Genomic DNA, 20,363 nt, shown 5'->3' on the forward strand with positions numbered 1-20,363 from the left:
TCTACTGTATTAGCCTGGCGAATTCCTATTGGCAGGCTATTCCAGATTTTAGGTGCATAGCAGCAGAAGGCCGCCTCACCACTTCTTTTAAGTTTTGTTCTTGGAATTCTAAGGAGACACTCATTTGAGGATCTGAGGTTACGATTTGGAATATAAGGTGTCAGACATTCCAATATATAAGATGTGGCGAGATTATTTAAGGCTTTATAAACAATAAGCAGAATTTTAAAGTCAATTCTGAATGACACAGGTAACCAGTGTAGTGACATTAAAACTGGAGAAATGTGTTCGGATTTTCTTTTCCTAGTTAGGATTCTAGCAGCTGCATTCTGCACTAATTGCAAATGATTTATGTCTTTTTTGGGTAGTCCTGAGAGGAGTGCATTACAGTAATCTAGTCGACTGAAAACAAATGCGTGAACTAATTTCTCAGCATCTTTCAAAGATATAAGAGGTCTAACTTTTGCTATGTTTGTTAGGTGAAAAAATGCTGTCCTAATGATCTGATTAATATGCGATTTAAAATTCAGATTACAGTCAACAATTACCCCTAAGCTTTTTACCTCCGTCTTGACTTTTAATTCTAATGTATCCAGTTTATTTCTAATAGCCTCATTGTATCCATTATTGCCAATCACTAAGATTTCAGTTTTCTCTTTATTTAACTTGAGAAAGTTACTATTCATCCATTCTGAGATACAAGTCAGACATTGTGTTAGTGAATCAAGAGAATCGGGGTCATCAGGTGCTATTGATAAGTACAGCTGTGTGTCATCAGCATAGCTGTGGTAGCTCATGTTGTGCCCCGAGATAATCTGACCTAACGGAAGCATGTAGATTGAGAAGGGCAGCGGACCCAGGATAGAGCCTTGTGGAACACCATATCGGATATCATGTGTCTGAGTTGTGATTATCACAACTAACAAAGAATTTTCTCCCTGCCAGGTAGGATTCAAACCAATTTAAGACACTGCCAGAAAAGCCCGCACATTGACTAAGGCGATTTCTAAGAATATTATGATCAATGGTGTCAAATGCAGCACTCAGATCTAAGGATGAGAACAGATAAATGGCCTCTGTCTGCATTCACTCGCAAATCATTTACTATAACTGACTTGTTCTAAAACCTGACAGAAATTTATCAAGAATAGCATGTTTATTTAGGTGATCAATTAACTGCATAATGACTTCCTTCTCTAGAATTTTACTTAAGAAAGGCAGGTTAGAGATGGGTCTAAAATTTTCAAGAGCCGAGGGTCAAGATTATGTTTCTTAAGAAGGGGTTTAACTACAGCAGTCTTAAGACAGTCTGGGAAGACCCCCGTATCTAATGACGAATTTACTATGTCAAGAACATTATCAATTAGTACGCCCGATAGGTCAAGTATAATCCTTTTCTTGAGTGTGTGTGTGTGTTTGAGGTTATTTCCATGCTGAAAAGGAAAGAAGGTTAAAGGCACATTTTGATTTTACAGATGTTGGCTGACACAGCTCTATACCAAATATTTATTTATTTATCTATTTATTTATTGTTTACATCAATGTTAAATTTCTTATGTTTAATTTGGACATGTTACATTGGGAATTTAAAGAATTAAAAACACAACAGTGGTAGATTGGAGCCCTGTCATGCCTTGTGCCTATTTCTGCATAGATAGCCCCCCACCTCCTATAACACTGAACTGAATTATGTGGGTTTAGAGTGTGACAATACAAAACATTTTGAATAATAAAGGTCCTGAGCTAAGTTTTTCATTGATATATTAACATGTTTTTTCTTTTGAAGTGTATATAAAGAAATTAAGAATTTTTTTCCCTACTTAACAACTAAGTCCAACAATTAAGTCCTTAGTTATCAATTCTGTAAACCTTTACCTTCAAAGCAGTTAGCATTTTGTATAATACACAAATAACTCCATGCACTTTCCAGTTTCCTTTGTCCAATTACATCACATTCTGTACTGTAGCATGAGAGAAGCTGACCTCAAAGCCCAGCAGTAAGAGGGTGATAACAGTCGTGTCTGAGATGGAAACCTATGACTAAGAGCTGAGAATATTTTTTTTTTTACTTGAGAGCTGAAACATTATTGTATTTATGCTTTACCTGGGTGAATAGCAGTTTATATTAGGCAGTACTCTCCAAAACTGTTTTATACTATTTTGTATCGCATGTTCCAAGCTTTCAATTCTTTTGTCATTTAACCCATTTATGATGTAATGGTATTAAGGAGCATTACTGAATTAATTACTTAAAGTAAATTTTTTAAATACTATAATGATAAAATGTATTTGCAAGAATAACTAAAATGTCACATACACGAAAGTGTAGTGCTAGTTTGTTCAAAATTGTTTTGTTCTCTTCCTTAACCACAGTTTGCTGCTCTTATCAGTGTTCCCATTTGCTTCCTTACAAACATCCTGGCTGTCTGGACAGGTGCAGATCTTGCTTGTTCTACTTTTGGCTATGGATTGTAGTTAACTGCAAACAATGGCATACTGTTCTTGACTTTCTTCATAATCAACTACATTGAAATGTCATATTTTTGTGTAGTACGATTCCACTTCCTTTACTGCATTCTGGGGACGTACTGTCCTCATTTCCTCCTGCAGCCTCACAACATTTAAGAACATGAAATTCCATTCAACAGAAATGCCTCAACGTCAGAATCTGTATTTCAATCACAAACATAATAAACAAAACCTTAATTGGTGGGATTTTTGGATGGGTACTTTGTTCTAGAACGTTTTAAAGACATGTTTACCAACACATTTAGTTAGCAGGGAAATAGCTGTACTATAAGGTTAATCTGTTAGACCATAAAGCTAAAAATTTTAGTTCTTTGTTTGAATAGGTTCACAGGAGTCAGATAGCTCCCAATCTGCCAAGAAAGATATGCTTGCAGCTCTAAAATCCAGACATGAAGCTCTGGAAGAGACACTGCGCCAGCGCATAGAAGAACTGAAGAAACTATGTATACGAGAAGCGGTAAGAGGCAAATTGTGGCCAAAAATTGAAATATACCTTTTGGTTAATTTGTTTTAAAAGTGCTTGCATTTTATTTAAATTTTTATGTGTTCATATTAAATTTGTAAAATCAATAATGAATTAGTTGCATTATCCATCTATCCATTTTCAAAACGAGAGGTTTACTGAAAGCTAAAACCAAAAGAGAAATATATTCAGCACTTTAAACAAGGAAGGATATTATTCAGTTTTGGTTTGTACACTCTCAGATGTTCAGAAATATACTTTTTTGGGATTCTCATAGTTATTGTTACGTCTTTAACGTACATTTCAAAGTCCTTGTTTTTTATGTACTTTATTAGCACTGTACTGTATTGTCATTTTTGTGTAACAGATAATCTTCCTGTGAAATGCTTTTATGTTATGCCTTAACAAATAAATTTTACTAGACATGGCTACTGTGAATTTTTACATAAAGATGGTAAAGTAAATGTGTATAGTCTTCAGGTGTTTTAATCATCTAGCAAATAACCTTAAGGAGTCCAAATGGGAGCATTCATGCAAATAGGAGGATTCTATGTAAAATTCAGAAAAAAATACCTTAAATTAGAAGTAAGGAGTGCATAGCCAGGCACCTTCTGTAATAATGCTACATTAGGTATTGCTACATTTTCCACAAATATACTAATATTTTTGTGTGTGTGTACATATATAATGTCTCTTCAGACATTGTGTAGTTTTCAAGCATTTGAAATCTTTAATGTTTTTTTTACTTAATGTGAGTTAAATGTGACATTTTGTTTTGTCAGGAATTAACAGGAAGATTGCCAAAGGAATATCCTTTGGACCCTGGTGAGCAACTCCCTATAGTGAGGCGAAAAATTGGCACTGCCTTTAAACTGGATGAGCAGACAATCTTGCCCAAAGGAGAGGTGAGGCAGTTGTTTAAAAATCGCTTGTCTTTGTAGCACTTGAGATGGTTGGCAGTAGGCTAAAGCTATGTAAATTGAAGGTTTTTATCCACCAAGCAGGGGGCCTGAAGCAGGCCGTGATGTCATAACATTGACATACTATGGAAATTTCATTCAGACACTGACCAGGTTGACATTTCAGCCCAAGACTGTGGAATTGCATGAAAGAGCACAACTAGTCACCTAATTAATATGCAACTCATTTTCCTTTCAGTCACATGCAAAATCTAAGCATCCATTTGAAATAAGCAGCTAGAATGCTTGCTATAACTGAAGAGTTAACACTTGGCTTTGGAAAATATTTTATATTCTTTAAAGTGCTTAAGTAGTAATATGAGGCCTTGTTTTCTTTCACTTTTGTGCATTTCCAAGTATGAATTTTCCTTCTCCTGTAGCCAGAGTATGTATAAAGACTGGGAATGTCTGCCCAGTTTCAGTCACTGGAAATATCTGGGCAGAGGTACAGCAGCCGCTGGCCCAAAGTACCTGAGCTTTGTTCATATTATTTGCTGAGTAAGTGGCCTCCATTTCTCTCTCTCCACCCAGATAACTTGCCATCATAAAAAAATGAGACTGAATAACTTTCACTTATGTAAAGTGGTATAAATAAATGAGCAAAGATTGTCTTAATCCACTGATCAGCTACCCTATGTTTTCATACTAGAGCAGAATTCTTTCTTTGCTTTTAAGAAATATTTGACAGTGTTTCTTTGCTTGTTTTTTTGTGGGTTTTTTTTATGCAGTAATTGTATAAAAGTGGTTTCATTATAAGAATAATGATAAAAGAACAACAGAATCACATTTTCTACTATTTATACTGTAAGATTATTAAATCTCTTTACAAATGTTACAATAAAGTACTGTTCATTTAGTCATTCCCTACCATTCTTGTACTTACAGTCTGGATATATGGCCACAAATTATATTGCTGTCTAACTGTTCTTCAATAAAGAGCAGTCTTCTAGAAAAGAAGTATTGTGTGTTTTGCCTCATTTTGGCCTTTATGGTATTTGCAATGGAATGTTCTGGCATACCTCCACTCTTTTCTATGCTTTTGGTTACAGCTTACATTTAAATAATGTAAAATTGAGTAAAATACGAAAATAAAATACTAATTTACTGTAATTCCCTTTAAAGCCTTCTCATGTAACTATAGCAACATTTTTGTTTGATTTTGGAAAACAATGTGCTTAAGAATATTAGCAAAGTTATATTTTAAAGATTTATCTAAAGTTAATTTGTGTAGTTTTGTTCTTTATGAGAGCCATATGATCTATGCAGCTGTATTAAGCAGATGTGATTATGTAATAATCTTACTTGAAAATATTCACAAAACTTGTTTGCTGACAGTATCTATCATTCTTTTATCATTTTGTTTTCAGAATTAATTGCCTTTGTAGACCGAAGCAAGTGAGACAAATGTAATTTAGGTTTTTAGCCTAAAGAAATATTTTCTCTTTCTCTCAAAATGGCAGGAGGCAGAGCTGGAGCGTCTAGAAAGGGAGTTTGCCATTCAGTCCCAGATCACAGAGGCAGCTCGAAGACTTGCTAGCGATCCTGGTGTTAGCAAAAAGTTAAAGAAACAACGGAAGACCTCTTATCTGAATGCACTGAAGAAGCTTCAGGACATAGAGAATGCGATTAATGAATATCGTATCAAATCTGGGAAAAAGCCCACTCAGCGGGCATCTCTTATTATAGAAGGTGTGTGAAGGGACTTCACTTGATGATGATGATGATGCTGCTGATGATGATGATAAATATACTTGTATGTCTTCTAAGAACTTTGTGAAATTTTTAACCACTTCACTTCCAATAGGGCAGCCATATTCCTCTGCATAATAAAAGCATCAGCCTGGTCAGTGACACTGTTGTGCTGACAGCATTCATTTGCATGAACTGCAAGCTCTATTTTCCTGCGCTAAGACGGATAAAGAAAGTGGTTCCTAAAAATAGCCCACTTGCTATAAGTTATCATTTTTATCAATAAATTTTGACAAATAAGCACATCTTGGCCAATTTTCTTCAAGTTTCAATTAAACCAGGCAAAGTGTTGACATTTTGAGACATTCATTTTTTTATTTGCTTTGGGATGTTTACCCCTAAATATTGATATATTGATATGTTCTTTCTTAGCGGATGCTTACCTCTCTAAGGTACGATTCTATCAAATTTCAGCATTTGTAGGTAAACAGGAATTAGTAGCTGTTGATGAGTGAATCAGTCAACTTTGCATTTTATATAAATACATTAAAAATTTAGACTGGCTCATGCCAGCAAAGATTCAACACATTTTCATCTACATTATATTAAAGAAATGACCAACCATGCTTGCATTTCTAGTAAATATGAACCAAATATATCATTTATTCATAAGATTTAGTGCAAGTTTTTTTTTTTTTTTCCTTTTTTTTTCTCACAGAAGCAAACATTGGCTCTGAAGACAGTTCCTTATCCGATGCTCTTGTTCTTGAAGATGGTATGGAAATTTTAATTTTAAAAATTAAAAGAAAAAAAACATCATAATGTGACAGATGATTTTAATTTGTGATGAATGTTTGTATTTGACAGATGATTCTCAGGTGACCAACACCTTTTCTCCAGCTGCATCTCCGCACAAAGGCCTGCCTCCCCGTCCCCCGTCCCATAGCCGGCCAGCACCTCCACAGTCCCTTGAGGGGCTGAGGCACTTGCACTACCAGCGTAGCGATTATGACAAATCTCCTATCAAGCCCAAAATGTGGAGCGAGTCATCTTTAGATGAGCCATACGAGAAAGTCAAGAAGCGTTCTTCTCACAGTCATTCTAGGTAAATTTTCTTTGTTACTGGCCTTCAGGTTACATTAGAGTCAAAAAAGATAATACCTAAAAAGCAAAAAAAAAAATAGTGATGGGCTTAAACCCATTCATATATGATTGTACTATATTTTTTCTTTGAATTATTGCTGACTTATGATGTATACTGTATTCAAAAGGTATCGTTTTGCATTTGCTAAAACACCTATTTTACTGCTACTGTTAATGTGCTGTTTTATTGTAAATGTGTTTGTTGATTCTGTGGTGTCACTTTGGAATACTTTTTTCAGTATGCTGAATGAATATGGTTGAAAAAGACTGTGGAAATTGTATCTGAGGCCAAACAGCACTTGCAATGTTAGGCCCTCAGTTTTAGCGTGTGATTTTTATTAAAATACCATAGTGATAATAAAGTTCAAGCAGGAATTATTGGTCAGAAAAAGGACTTTTTTTTTTGTTGCTCTGGAGTAATTGAGTAAAGTCATGTATGAATCTTTCAGCAATCACAAGCGCTTTCCTAGTTCAGGAAGCTGTGCAGAAGCTGGAGTGAGCAATTCCTTACAGAATAGCCCAATCAGAAGCCTCCAACACTGGAATTCCCAGTCAAGTATGCCATCAACACCAGATCTACGGGTACGCAGTCCGCATTACATCCATTCCACTAGGTAAGTGAACTATTTGTTTTGTCTTAGAAAAAGAGGGTGTTTAAAATAGTTTATAATTAAATTCATGACACTGAAAAAAGAATTGGACGGAATTGCTAGCATATAATTTTGAAAGTATTATGCATGAACAGTTGGGTGACCAAATGTATATTATCAATGAGAGGTGCTCAGCTGGTTTCACTTTTTACAAATAAAAATAGCAGAGTAGCCCTTGGAAAGCTTCTACCATGTAAACATTTTCACCCTGGCAGATAAAAACCAGGAAAAAAAGAACCACACTTAAAATCGATACATATCTTTTCATGATGTTAAGTTATAACTTGTTGTCTTTCTGAAAAAACCTTTCCTTTATGAGCTATGATTTTACTTTGATACTATTTCTTGGTTCTTGATCTTATATAAATTTAGCCCGGAGTTTACATGCATAGCCAGTGTGAACCATGTGATACTGGTTCCTTGGTTGCTTTGTTCTGATACATTTACTTATGGGAAATGAAACCACTCTACATTTAGATCAAGATTTAGTGGACCTAATTCTGACATTCTGTTGGACTGTGACTGCTACAGCTTGCTGTGAATTGATACCGTATTGCTATAGGAAGGTATGGGAAGATTCCTGGACTGAAAATTTTTACTTTTTTTTTTTAAGCATCCACATTTTAATGTTATATTCTGAATGATAGTTGAATAATTAATTGATTAATTGTCAACGTGGTCAAAAATGCATTTAAACATTAGGGAATTTAGCGCTGTCAAAAGAACAAAAAGTAATTAGACATACTCTATTATCACAACATTAAAAATCCTTAGCCGTTGGCCTCAAGATATGTCTCAAAGATTTCTGCTTCAGTAAAGACAATAAAGATAGCCAGGGTTTGATGCATAACTCATCTCTGGAAAGGGGCAATCTAAGCTGTTCAGTAAAGTGAATGATAACATTGACAAGTCGCAGGAAATGTGTTAAGTTGTTTTGATTATAGTTCATATGTTATACTAATGAGTGATAATGCCAGTGCGGGTATATGGTCATAGCAGAAAAGACCTCTTTTGCAAAAAGAAAAAGAAAAAAAGAAATTTTGTCTGTGAACAGCTGAATTATGTTTTACATGGGAGAGCTCCACAGTTTTTTTTCCTTTTCTATTGTTTTGGGTGCATGAAATATAAACATATTTTTAACTCTTCTTACAGATCAGTAGATATCAGCCCAACTCGACTGCACAGTTTAGCACAGCACTTTAGACATAGAAGTTCCAGCTTGGAATCACAAGGCAAACTTTTGGGTTCTGAGAACGACACAGGGAGCCCTGATTTCTATACACCCAGAGCACGCAGCAGCAATGGTTCTGACCCCCTAGATGACTGTTCTTCTTGCACCAGCCACTCAAGTTCGGAGCATTATTACCCAGCCCAGGGAAGCCACAATTATTCGACCCTTGCTGAGGACTCCCCATCCAAAGCTAGGCAGAGACAAAGACAGCGGCACAAATCAGCAGGGAACCTTGGATCATCAAATTCTGGTAGCATGCCCAATTTGGCTGCAAAAAATGGTGGAACACAGCATGGAGTTTACATGCATAGCCAGAGCCAGCCATCCTCGCAGTACCGGATCAAGGAGTACCCTTTGTACATAGAAGGAAGCCCAACACCACTGGTGGTGCGCAGTCTGGAGAATGACCAAGAGGGACACTACAGTGTAAAAGCACAGTTTAAAACTTCAAACTCTTATACTGCTGGTGGGATGTACAAAGACAGCTGGCATGGGGAGGATGGAGAAGGAAGTGGTCGATTAACTCCCTCACGCTCCCAGATTGTAAGGACTCCCTCACTGGGAAGGGAGGGCAGTAATAGGACTGCTGTGTCTGATGAGCTTAGGTGCTGGTACCAGCGCTCATCAGCATCCCTTAAAGAGCACAACAGACTGTCTCACACAAGTTCAAATTCTTCAGATAGCAGCTCCCAATATAGCACACTACAGGGCTCATATTTGGCACAGAGCCGGGGATCCAGGATACCACCCTTCTCCAGTACTTCAGCAGGTAGGTATAGTTGAGCCCTCATTCATGTTTTGCTGCTCCATTTCTCTGCTCTTTTACATATAGTGATAGCATTCATGTTGAACATTGTGCAAAATGATTTTTATGGAGCTTTATAATTAACTAATATGCAATGTTCTTTATTTAAAATGTACTTAATTCACTCCTGGGTTTAAATGACAAAAACTATAAATGATGATCAATTTTAAAAACTTACTTTTTATGGAAAAATCTATATAATCCTATTAAAATGTGATACAATATTGTGTCTGAATTTTACATTTGTTCAAAGCCAGCCATATTAATTCCTGAGGTTTGATGTCAAAGATGGTATGTGGAAGACTAGATAGGTGTTAGCATAATATGCTTTATGTTTCTCTTGGTCACATTGCTCACTCCTTTTGCTTGAACATGCAGCCTTCTGGTTTTTAATACTCTTCTTTTAGGGAGTAGGTGTCACTGCATTAAAAAAGACGAGTGAAGTGCCATGTACTTGACTAGATACATTTTTGATCCTTTGTGTCTGTATACCCTGTAGCTGCCTCCCCTCGCAGTCAGAGGAGCATGACACCATCTAGTGAACTTGTAGCATCGCCTCCCAGCAGTCCACAACATCTCTTAAGCTGGCAGAGTGGGTAAGTCATCATATATTCCCTACAAATGAACAAGAAACAAGTTTTTTAATGTGTTGTACAGATTACAGATTTAGTGCTAGCAGTTTTATTCTACACTACTGGTCAAAAGTTTTAGAACACCTCAGTTTTTCTTCAGATTTAATCAGTTGAAATGCAATGAATGACCTACAATGGTGAAAGGTAAGCAGTAAACTTCTAGAGGTTTAAATTTAAAGTTTAGATTAGTTAAAAGTGTGAAAAAAAGGAAATTTCAGAAAATTATAAATGGGCCATCTTCAGGGAACAACTAATACAGTATATCTATACTTTGTTGCAAACAGAAACCTTGACAGTTACTTCAAATCAAGTATTTGATTACCTAAAGGCTGTGAATAAAATACAATATACTAAATTTTGTTGTATTTTAATACTGATTTCACTAGATAGACTTTGAAGAATGGAAACTGGTATAACCTGTGCAATGCTGAAAATTAGTTAACTCTAGCCTGTCTATCTTTTGTGTTACCATAGAAAGGGTAGACGTTTGGTAACCATTATGACACAGAGTTACATTGGTTGATATTTTCAGTTCCATTCATTCTTAGGTAATACAGTTCACACATCACTTCCAGGAGCAGACCATGTTTGTATTTTCAGTTGAAAAGCGGTTTTCAGTGAAACAGGAAGACCTGTGTCCAGTGGAAAAGGGTAGACTTTTCAAATGTAGACTCGTTCACATAAGTTTTGTTTCTACTAGAGCATGTGGCCAACATGTGGCTGTCTAAACTCATAGTGAAAGAAAGGCTAGAGGGTTGATAAACTGTAAAGACCGCATACTTAACAAGGAAATGTATTTTTACAAATAGAATGCAGAGAAATAAACATTTCAAGCAGTGAGCTTATTCTTGTTATATGACATTGTGGGGCTCAGTGTGTATTTCACATGTAAATTGTGGTGGGGTCACATGGACCTGGGAGAAAGATGCTGTCAGATGAAGCAGAGCCATCCTGAGAAGTCATAAAGAGTTTGGAAGTTTGTGTGTGAGTATGTAAGACAGACTGAGTGAAAAAGAAAGGCAGCGAGAGATGATAAATGCACTTAAAGAGCAAAATGTACAAGACTTGTTCCTCTGCTTAAATACATTAACCTGAATATGTGGCATGTGGCAGGTTAAATAAGAATTCTGTCTTGGATTGGCTCACTGAGTTGGGGAAGGTGAATGCAAGTAATGTTGCCTCAGACTCCAAGTGAGCGGTGAGAGTTGGTGCCAGCCATCAGTATGGGAAAGCAGGAGACTGGGCAGAATAAAGATCCTTAGGGCTGCATTGAAGGAACCATGGAACGTTGGTGCAATGGTCTTAGAGAGCAGCCACGGCAAGGAGATAGTCTCTAGTAAACCTCATGTGCAGGAAAGACTGCATTTCAAAATGTATTAATCTACCAGCCCCAGTGATGATAAAATGTCAACTGAATAGTGTTATTAAAAAATCACGCAAAACAAAGATCTATAAAACTGTCGTCATCTAGTACACTCACCCAAGAGTAACAGTAAAAGATGTCTTAACCTCAAATTAATGTGAATATTCATAAGTTTCCAGGCTTTGTTCAATGGGCAAAGTGCTACATTGTATAGTATACAGTATATTGATAATGGTGATGACTACTCTAAAATAATAAGATATACAGGTTCACACAACATTTAAATCGCATCACAAAAAATGAACAATTGTATCACTTAAAAGAACTATAGCCATCAGGTATGACTTGAACATTGCCGGCCTAATCAAGCAACCCAGAGACCAGCTAGTAGTAACAGGCATAAAGAAAAGTTCATATACTCAAAACAGAAATGTTTCTCTAGATGAAAAATTGCATTGAATTTGTCATGGAAAATAGGAAACCTTTGATTATTGCAACTAAGTTAAGTTTGCTATAAACATTTTGACAGTCTTTTAAATTATTGAAGCATGTTTACTAATTTAATGTTTACATAACAGTGCCATTTGTTGGGAGAACAGCACATTATGCTCAGTTAGGCCGGAGTTATACTTCACGCGACGCATGCTGCAGCGGACGCTCCTGCTACGCAAGCGTTGTAGTGTTTATACTTGCGCGCGTACTTTACGTAAATCTGGAGGAATCCACCAGGTGGCAGTGCGAGATATTATCGCGGTGAGAACAGGTTCAGCTTCTCTGTGTTGTGAATTGCCTAAAACACCTATTAAATTCTGATGACACCTTACCGCAATATCTCTGAAAAGGATGTTTATTGATTTAAATCCATAAATCCAGGGATGTATGTGTCCATTCCAGGAAGCATTGGGCACGAGTGAGAAACAGTCCCTTGATGAGGCCTCAGCCCTTCGCAAGGTGAATACAAGCACACACATACACTAGCGTCATTTTAGCGGCACCAAATCTCCAAATCTGCATATCTTTGGAAGGAAACCGGAGCACAGTGTGGAATACCAGCAACATAACTCCCCGCGAGACAGCAGTGCTATCGCTCCGCCACCGTGACACCCCTATGTGTGTAATTATTCCCCCATGTGTGTATTTATTAACAGTATTCATTATTTAAACAAAATTATATGTAAAATGTAACATACACATTTTAATGCATTTCATCATGAAAGTGGTATCAAGTACAAATCTAAAGATTCTAAATGTGCAGAGAGTTGGAATATCATACATTTAATTTGTTCTGTTTGGCGATCTATTGCTGCTTTCCGCTGCTGAAGCAAAATGCCGACATACAGATGCATTCGTGGTGCTTTTATATTCAAGCGTCGCATATTCCCGATCGTAATGACACGATACATTTTAAAAGTCTCACATACCATCTTTTGTGCCGTCTATTTTTTATTGTTTTACTTTACCTGCTGTCAGGTCCAAGAAGCTCGAGCGATAAAAACTGGGATGACGTTTACGACCATCTGCTTTAATGATAAAGTAAACTACGAGGTTAAAGTGGACATTTCGAGATTAAAGCCGAAATTTCCACTTTAATCACAAAATACACATTTTCACCGTGTCCTTTATTTTTTTCTCAGTGGCTCAAATATAACGCTATACATTATGTTACCGTTGTTAAGTTGCAAAAATTAAAAAATAAAAAAGACATATATAAATGACACGATACAAGTCTCACATACCATCTTTTGTGCCATCTCTTTTAATTTTTTTTTGTAACTTCACATCGGCTACATAATGTATAGCTCTGTATTTGAGCCATTCATCAAACAGCAAAGTGCACACATCGATCCCCGAAGGATCTCCATAGAGGCTTGCTGTCACATGTAGATAGTAAACAGAGACTCTGACGTCACGTTCCGACTTTTAGCACACTGCGCCCCCGACTTTTTGCTGGTACTGTAACTTGCGCACACGTCGCCTTAATTTCTGAGGACCTGCTCAGAGGACGCGTGAAATGAACGCTGGGAACGCGTGGCAGCCATGATGCGGGCGCGTACGCGTTCTGAGCGTGAAGTATAAATGAGCCCTTAGTCGTCTGGGTGGTGCCAGAGTGTAGAACATGTAATGTCATTGCCATTCTCCCTTTCTTATAAACTGAGACCTTCTAAGTCCCTGTCTTTGTCTTAATATAGAGTATATTTATGTACTGGGATCTAAACATTGTTCAGTCTGTACAAAGATATACTGCAAAAGTAGAACTGTAGCTGCCTAATTCTTAAATGTTACATATTTATTGAAAAGTACATGTCTCCTGATTTTCAAATTTAATTCACTAATTACATTATTTTCAAATGAAACATTAAGATATCAATTTTTGGTTCAAGGGGAATCACTAATTATCACCATTTCTGTCAGATTAAATGTCACTATTTAGATATAATAAATAATATGAATGTATTTAAATAAAGACTTTTCAAACTGAGAAAATGACATTCAGTCGTAAAACATTGGTTTCTTATTTTTCATTGCACTAATTCTGGCATTGTGCTTTTTCCAGACACCCTATGCAATGCTGACAAATATTGTAAATCTGTTTTTGCACATCACTTCCACAGTCAACTTTTTCATTATATTTGGATTGTTAGCATATATCTTCTTCAATAAATTGAGCAGCCTTCTACTTCTTAGACAAACCCCTTCTTGTCCCAGTTTATGACAGATTTATTCATGTCACTGCTCTGCTTTTTGTACTGTACTATAAACAGATTGTTAAGAATAATTTCCAACAGTCTGAAAGTATCATTCTGTTTCTGATCCTGTTCCGGTTCATTCTTAAACCTTCATTGTAGCAAACAAAAGCTGATTTCCTTTCTCATTAGTGACAGTGGATAATAACCACAGTGTTCCTGATTTTCCTGTTACTGTAACATCTTTAAAATCACCATTATAAAGCACATTTTCTGTGTGAGCAGTGTACATTTTGCCACCCCAGCCAACATGAGTGTCACACACAGTCTATGCTTTAGTTGTTTGCTGGCTTTGACACATGATGCCTAAAACAAAGATGTAATAAAAAATAAGTATTAAGGTTACCTGTATTATATTTTTTCTAAAACTATAAAGGGGGGAAATGGACTCCATTTAGTTTTATTCTGTATGTTATTTCTGTTCCTGACTGTAGCACTCAACTTGCACCTCATGCTGCGAACATATTGAATCAGGTCTACACACTCTGTCTACCTTCTACCAGCCATGTATATTGTTGAAAGTAAATGAAATGATCTTACTTCTACTAAATGATAATAATTAAATGGAAGAATGTTATTATAGTATCCTCCTTAGAAATGCTTACCACTAGGAAAATGAGTCAAACACTTTAATTTTTTTTCCAATGGTAACAAAATGTTACTACAGAAACATGCTGTACTGATGCAGATTTAGTACACGTCCTTTATGTGATATGTTTTGAAGCAGTCACCAAGCAACAGCCCAATGTTGCAGTTGGGACAGCAGAAGCATGTTTCTTTTTGCACTTTTCAGAGTACTTTTTCTGTTGTTTTCACATGAGGGTGTAGAATGTCAGATCCTGAACCACACAATCAACGCATCCCTTGTTGTGTTGTAGGCTACCACAGCACAAGGCTTAGTGACTTTTACATTTCCCCTGGTATGAACATTGATAGTTAATGCATTTTGAACAGGCTTAGGGGACTGATGTCTTTCTTGTCCTTCTACTTAATAGCAATCAGTTGCCCTAATTGCATCACGATCAACCTTCAGGTAACCATATTCATATCGTGGCGGTTCAGTCATACAGTGCTGTATGCATCAGTTTCCCTTTCTGTGTCAACATCTGATGACCAATTCACATTGTCATCACTTTTGCTTGATTCAACTAATGGTGCACTTTCAGTTTTTCTAAAACTAGCTTTACATCTTCTTGTGTACAGGTTATTATGTTTTGTTTGAAGACTCCATCCCAATCATTAATGTTCATGATTTATCGTAGAGTGGAAAAATACTTGGAAATATTGATGATTTTTTGCAGCATAGCCTGATTTTATGTAGCATAACATTCATTCATTCACTAGGTATCACCAGAATATTGTCCCAAGCTATTCAAGCTTTACACTGTAAAGCAGATCATTAAACGTCCCCCCAGGTCTGACTAGGGAATAAACGTAATAACCCAAAATTCCTAGCCTGGGTCACACTCCAGGTTAATGCCAAGAAGGTTAGGCTAAGAGCAAGTGGCAGTGAAAAAGAGGAAACAAAACTGTACCATGCTGTAATTCTGTCTTTACTTGAGCACCTCATCATCCAGGCTTTTACTGGGCACACCAACAAGACAAAAGAGTCGAGCATCAGTGACTCTGACAAAATATAACAAAGGATGGGCATCTGGTCGATAAATTTGTTAGCCATCCGTTCCATTTAAAAAATATAAATATATTAAAAAATTATAATGTGATGGACAACTCCAAATAGGCAAAAGATAATAGGATATGTTCAGTGTAAATAATCACAAGCATTGCCACAATTATTTAATTGCAATTTAAACAGTCTTTTAATAAGGACTTCTCTTTGCTACTGTATTCTTCAGCACTGATTCCAATGAGGCATAGTTAATAGTAACAGGCCCATGAGTTCTGAATTTTGGACTTTACAGCTGAAGACCATGTAACCTACAGTACTTTTATTTTTTTTATTGGAATTTTAAGGCCATATTGTGATTGAGGTATACTGTCTGGAATGTAATAAATGATGTTTGTAAGATACCATTATAACCCTTTAGCTACTTTGTGTGTATGTGTTGTTTTTGCTGCCACTTCTCTCAGACACTGAAGAATGACACCAGAAAGTAAGTCTGCATCTTACACCAGTACCGGTTGCCATTAATGGTGAAATTTGGTTTTGGTTCATGGTTGCCAAAAAGTGATTATTAGCTGGCTGATTGTTAGTCTGTTAATATGAATAGAGAAAATCAATAGCAGGTTGAAAGCTATATTTGTAATTTTTTGTTTTGCAAAATGTAGTCAATACCCAAGTAGTATACTTATTTTTGTGTATGCTGTGCTCCTTCCAGAGACCTGTAATAGTCTTATCATTTCTTTTATAATAGCTGCACAGGTTTTGCATGTCTTAAACACTTTTAGAATTTTCAACACTTCCAGATACTAATTCATTGTAACTAACGCCAAACTCATCAATGTCTTCCTGCAATTTATCTCTCTTGACTTTACCTTTCTTCTTACTAACACACTTCTACCTGACTATCCTTTCCACTTTTCTTGGTTTAGAGACACAACAGAAAATTCTCCTATTGAGGATCAATCTCAATCTCCAGCTCACCAAAGTACTGATGAATAGAGGTACAGTACTCCTTGATCCTGACTCTTCTGTCTCTACATTAACTGCTGTTGCTTCTTGTAAATGTGCTTGTCAAATGTCAGTATAGTCCCAGTTACTACAATATGATGTTCTAGCATTAGATGTAATCATAAAAGAAACTCAACAATATTACTGATAATAGTGATGCCATTTTCTATTTTGCTTTTACACTCTAGTCATATAGTTGGATTGATATTTTTCATTTCTCAAAAACAGTAAATATGGGAGTAAAAAAAAAGTCACTCCTTTTACTCAATCATCTTAACTTATTTTAGAGCACATTTTCAAACTTGTGCCTGAAGGACCACTGTGACTGTAGGTTGTCCCCCCAAGTGAATACCTGTATCTTAAAGGCTGCTATACTTTGTAAAACAGCAGGGTGTTTTTTGTTTTCCTCTTTCCAATATCCTATCCAAGTGTGCAACAGAGGGTGATATATAGAATTCTTCCTGTTGAGCAAAGCTGGGCAGTTAGCTTGCAACCCAGTGGAGAGTACTGCCATTCAGTTGGACTGAACATTTATTTACATATGGAGTTCCATAAGGAATGTCAGCCTAGGGAGGCGCAAGTGGATAAAGATCTCGGAGCAATCAAGGGTGTCTTGCTCCAAAGTAAAAGTAGAGGGCTAGTGGCCACTAAGACCTGACCAATTCTTGCACATGTGGAGTGCGTGGAGCCCTGTGATTTCCAGGTCCACTTATCTCTCCTGAGCCTATTTTCACATAGATTGTACTCCTGGGTCTGATTATGAAATGCATGCACATAAATATTATCTGTTCAGTTACAGCAAGCAGACAGTTTAAATATGCACTCTGTTTGAAATGGCCCTCAGGATTTGTTGTTGAGAGTTGCACTTAGTGGTATACATCAAACGCAGACTAAATGAAAATTAACATGTTGGTGTTCTTTTGTTCAGGTCCTACAATGAAAGCTGTTACATGGATAGTACCCGGTACTCTGAAATAGTGGATGTTCAGTGGTATGGACGAGAGAAGGCCAAGCCTGGAACACTGGTCTGAACTTTTTTTCACAGCCGAGCTACTTAGCACATGTTTAATTTTTGGACTTCCCTGCTTTTTCCTTTTTGTTGCCTTATCTTCGTAGAATATCTCCTCTATGTTCAGTTCCAAGCACTTTTATTTTAGTTCACTGAGCAATGTCATAACTTGGGACTCTGTGAAAGATATGAAGATGCTGAGCCCTGGAACCATACAGTTTTTTTTTCATTTTCTTTTCCAATGGTTGTTGCAGCTGGTCTTTCAGATTAACCATCAACTGAACGCTGCCAGGAAAGCCTTTGTAAAATTCCAGCCTTTAAGAAAATGGCAGTGAAGATCTCCAGTTTGAAAATGTACCGAAAACCCCAGAGGTAATGATGGATTTACAAAAAAAAAGACCAAGCCAATCAGTCATCATCTTGGACATCAGACATTCATATGCAATGCAATACCTGCTGCAAACCTGCCCACTTTCATTAAAACAATTGGCTGTTGGTTACTTCAGAAACAAAAAAAGTGTTGTTTTTTTGTTTAAACCCAATTCCTGTGGGTTCATGGCCTCTGATTTTGAACTACTAGGAAATTACTTTGTTCCTCTAAGTTGTTTTTTTTTTTGTTTGTTTGTTTTTTGTTTTTTTTAAAGAAGAAATTTCAGCTTGCTACTTGAAATATGGCAGTGGTCTTTTTCAATATGGCAGTAAGTCACTAGCTTCTGAACTAAACTACCAAAGATCCAAACAAGAACATAAGTACTGAATTGCTTCTTACAAGACCTTCGCTTGAACGTTCACAACACATAGAGAGTACAGTCCGATTATCCTGCAACTCAAGGACTTGAGAAAAGGGCAACTGTCTGCAGTTTTCTGTTGACCCACCTAAAGCTTCGACAAACCGAATTTCAGTTTATTTTTGGTAATGATTTTACATTGTCTGTCACTCGGACAGGGCCAGTTTGTTTATTTCTCTGTGTGTTTTAAACTCATTTCAAATTAAGCTGCAGTATTCAGACTGCCTAAATGATAAAACAAGAATTGAAGCTTAACATTTTAATTTCAGCTTCTCTGTTTTTAGGTGCGTTTCCCTGTCTAACACATTCACAACTGACTATTGCTGATCCCTGAGCCTCTTCTACCTTGGTAGGAGTTAACAGCCGTGACGTTTATTTAGTATGACATGGTTTTTGGCCCTTTTTTTGTGCTCTTTGATCTCTCTGCACCCGCAACAGAAGGGTTCTTTGCCCATATTGGTGCTTATATACCCTTTGGTGCTGTAATTGCTTGCACTGTGCCATTACTGCAGCAGCAAGATAAACTTTTAGAACTGGAAGTGTTTGAACATATCACGAATGAATTCCATCAGATCATCAAGGGAGTTGACAAAGCTGCTGTATTTCTTTACTGAGTTTCTTTTTACTCCAAAACTTCCAGAACAAAAGTTGGTTAGCAACAAGACAACATTAAGCATAACAAAAACTAGCAGATATTTATTTTTGCCATAGTATGTGGTACTGGTCCAGGGTGCAGTGCCATCTTTATTATTACAGACCACCAGCATACCGAAACCCTCCGTAACACCAGGTGTTTCAGATACCGGTTCCAGTAACCTTGAGTCTCAGGTGATTTCTATGAATAGACTGTTGGTTCTCGCTCTGCATCAGTTGAAACTACTTGCTTTCTTCTAATCTGTAAACTAAAACAGCTGCTTCAAAGTGATGGCATCCAGGATGCACAAAATCCAGGAGTATTTGACACTTTGAAATTGCAACGCACAAAATAAATACACAATTAGTAGTAATGGAGTCAACCAAACAGTCTTTATTCTGGCCTTTTTAAAATCCCTAAACCATACATTTCTGGCCTGTTTTTCAGTCTCCTTGTTGTCAGGTCACTAACCTGGTACAGTCCACAAGATGGATCAAAGTTTTTAGAGAACTCTTTGCGCGGTGCATTCCGTCTACTAATGGAAAAGGACAAAAGTGCATGAGCAAAAAAGAAAATAGCAGTTAAGGAATATGAAAACCGAGTATACATAAAATCCATGTTAGAAGAACAGCCTACTTAAACCAAAACTGCTATTAGATAGACCCTGCAATCAGAATGTTGTTTGAAGTCTGCACTCAGTATGTAGTATGAGCACAATATTATTCCAACCAGACTAAAGTGTGGCCAAACTTTATAAGGCAGTGTTAACTCCAATAACAGAAATGTAAAGTGCCCTTTACCTGATGTTCACACCTCTGCCAAGGTTATAGGATGAGAATTCACTGACCGTTCAGGCAAAACTTCTGTTGTCTTTTCTCTGTCCTCTCAGTTCAGCACTGCTGTTTTTGTTAGTTTTGTACTTGTGGTCAGTGATTCAGACAAAGTACCCAATTCCGGAGTCTCCTCTTAGTCTTTCTGGTAATCTGTAACAAGTGTCTGTCAAATGAGTTGTGTTCATTTTTGAATGCATAATTGTTATTCATGAGCGCATTAAAAAAAAGCCGTACGGTGATTCCGAGCTCGGTCACTCAT

General features: G+C 36.8%; 1 protein-coding gene across 9 annotated transcripts in view; it reads left to right on the forward strand.

Annotated features, from left to right (window-relative positions):
• The window catches only part of frmd4a (FERM domain containing 4A), a 612,278-nt gene extending 592,437 nt beyond the window's left edge, over window positions 1–19,841 (forward strand). For 7 of the 9 annotated variants that reach the window (XM_039761499.1, XM_039761500.1, XM_039761497.1 and 4 more), the window contains exons 15-23: window positions 2,853–2,986; window positions 3,775–3,897; window positions 5,412–5,640; window positions 6,359–6,415; window positions 6,508–6,745; window positions 7,233–7,397; window positions 8,586–9,433; window positions 9,969–10,065; window positions 17,769–19,841. In XM_039761499.1, the coding sequence (XP_039617433.1) occupies window positions 2,853–2,986; window positions 3,775–3,897; window positions 5,412–5,640; window positions 6,359–6,415; window positions 6,508–6,745; window positions 7,233–7,397; window positions 8,586–9,433; window positions 9,969–10,065; window positions 17,769–17,871 (1,994 nt within the window). In that variant the 3' untranslated portion in view covers window positions 17,872–19,841. Of the gene's footprint in view, window positions 1–2,852; window positions 2,987–3,774; window positions 3,898–5,411; window positions 5,641–6,358; window positions 6,416–6,507; window positions 6,746–7,232; window positions 7,398–8,585; window positions 9,434–9,968; window positions 10,066–16,761; window positions 16,834–17,768 lie in introns of all 9 variants that reach the window. The other 2 variants (XM_039761498.1, XM_039761494.1) reach the window with 1 other exon arrangement.
• The last annotated feature ends 522 nt before the right edge of the window (window positions 19,842–20,363 follow it).

The sequence above is a fragment of the Polypterus senegalus genome, chromosome 8, assembly GCF_016835505.1.
Source record: "Polypterus senegalus isolate Bchr_013 chromosome 8, ASM1683550v1, whole genome shotgun sequence".
NCBI lineage: Eukaryota > Metazoa > Chordata > Cladistia > Polypteriformes > Polypteridae > Polypterus > Polypterus senegalus.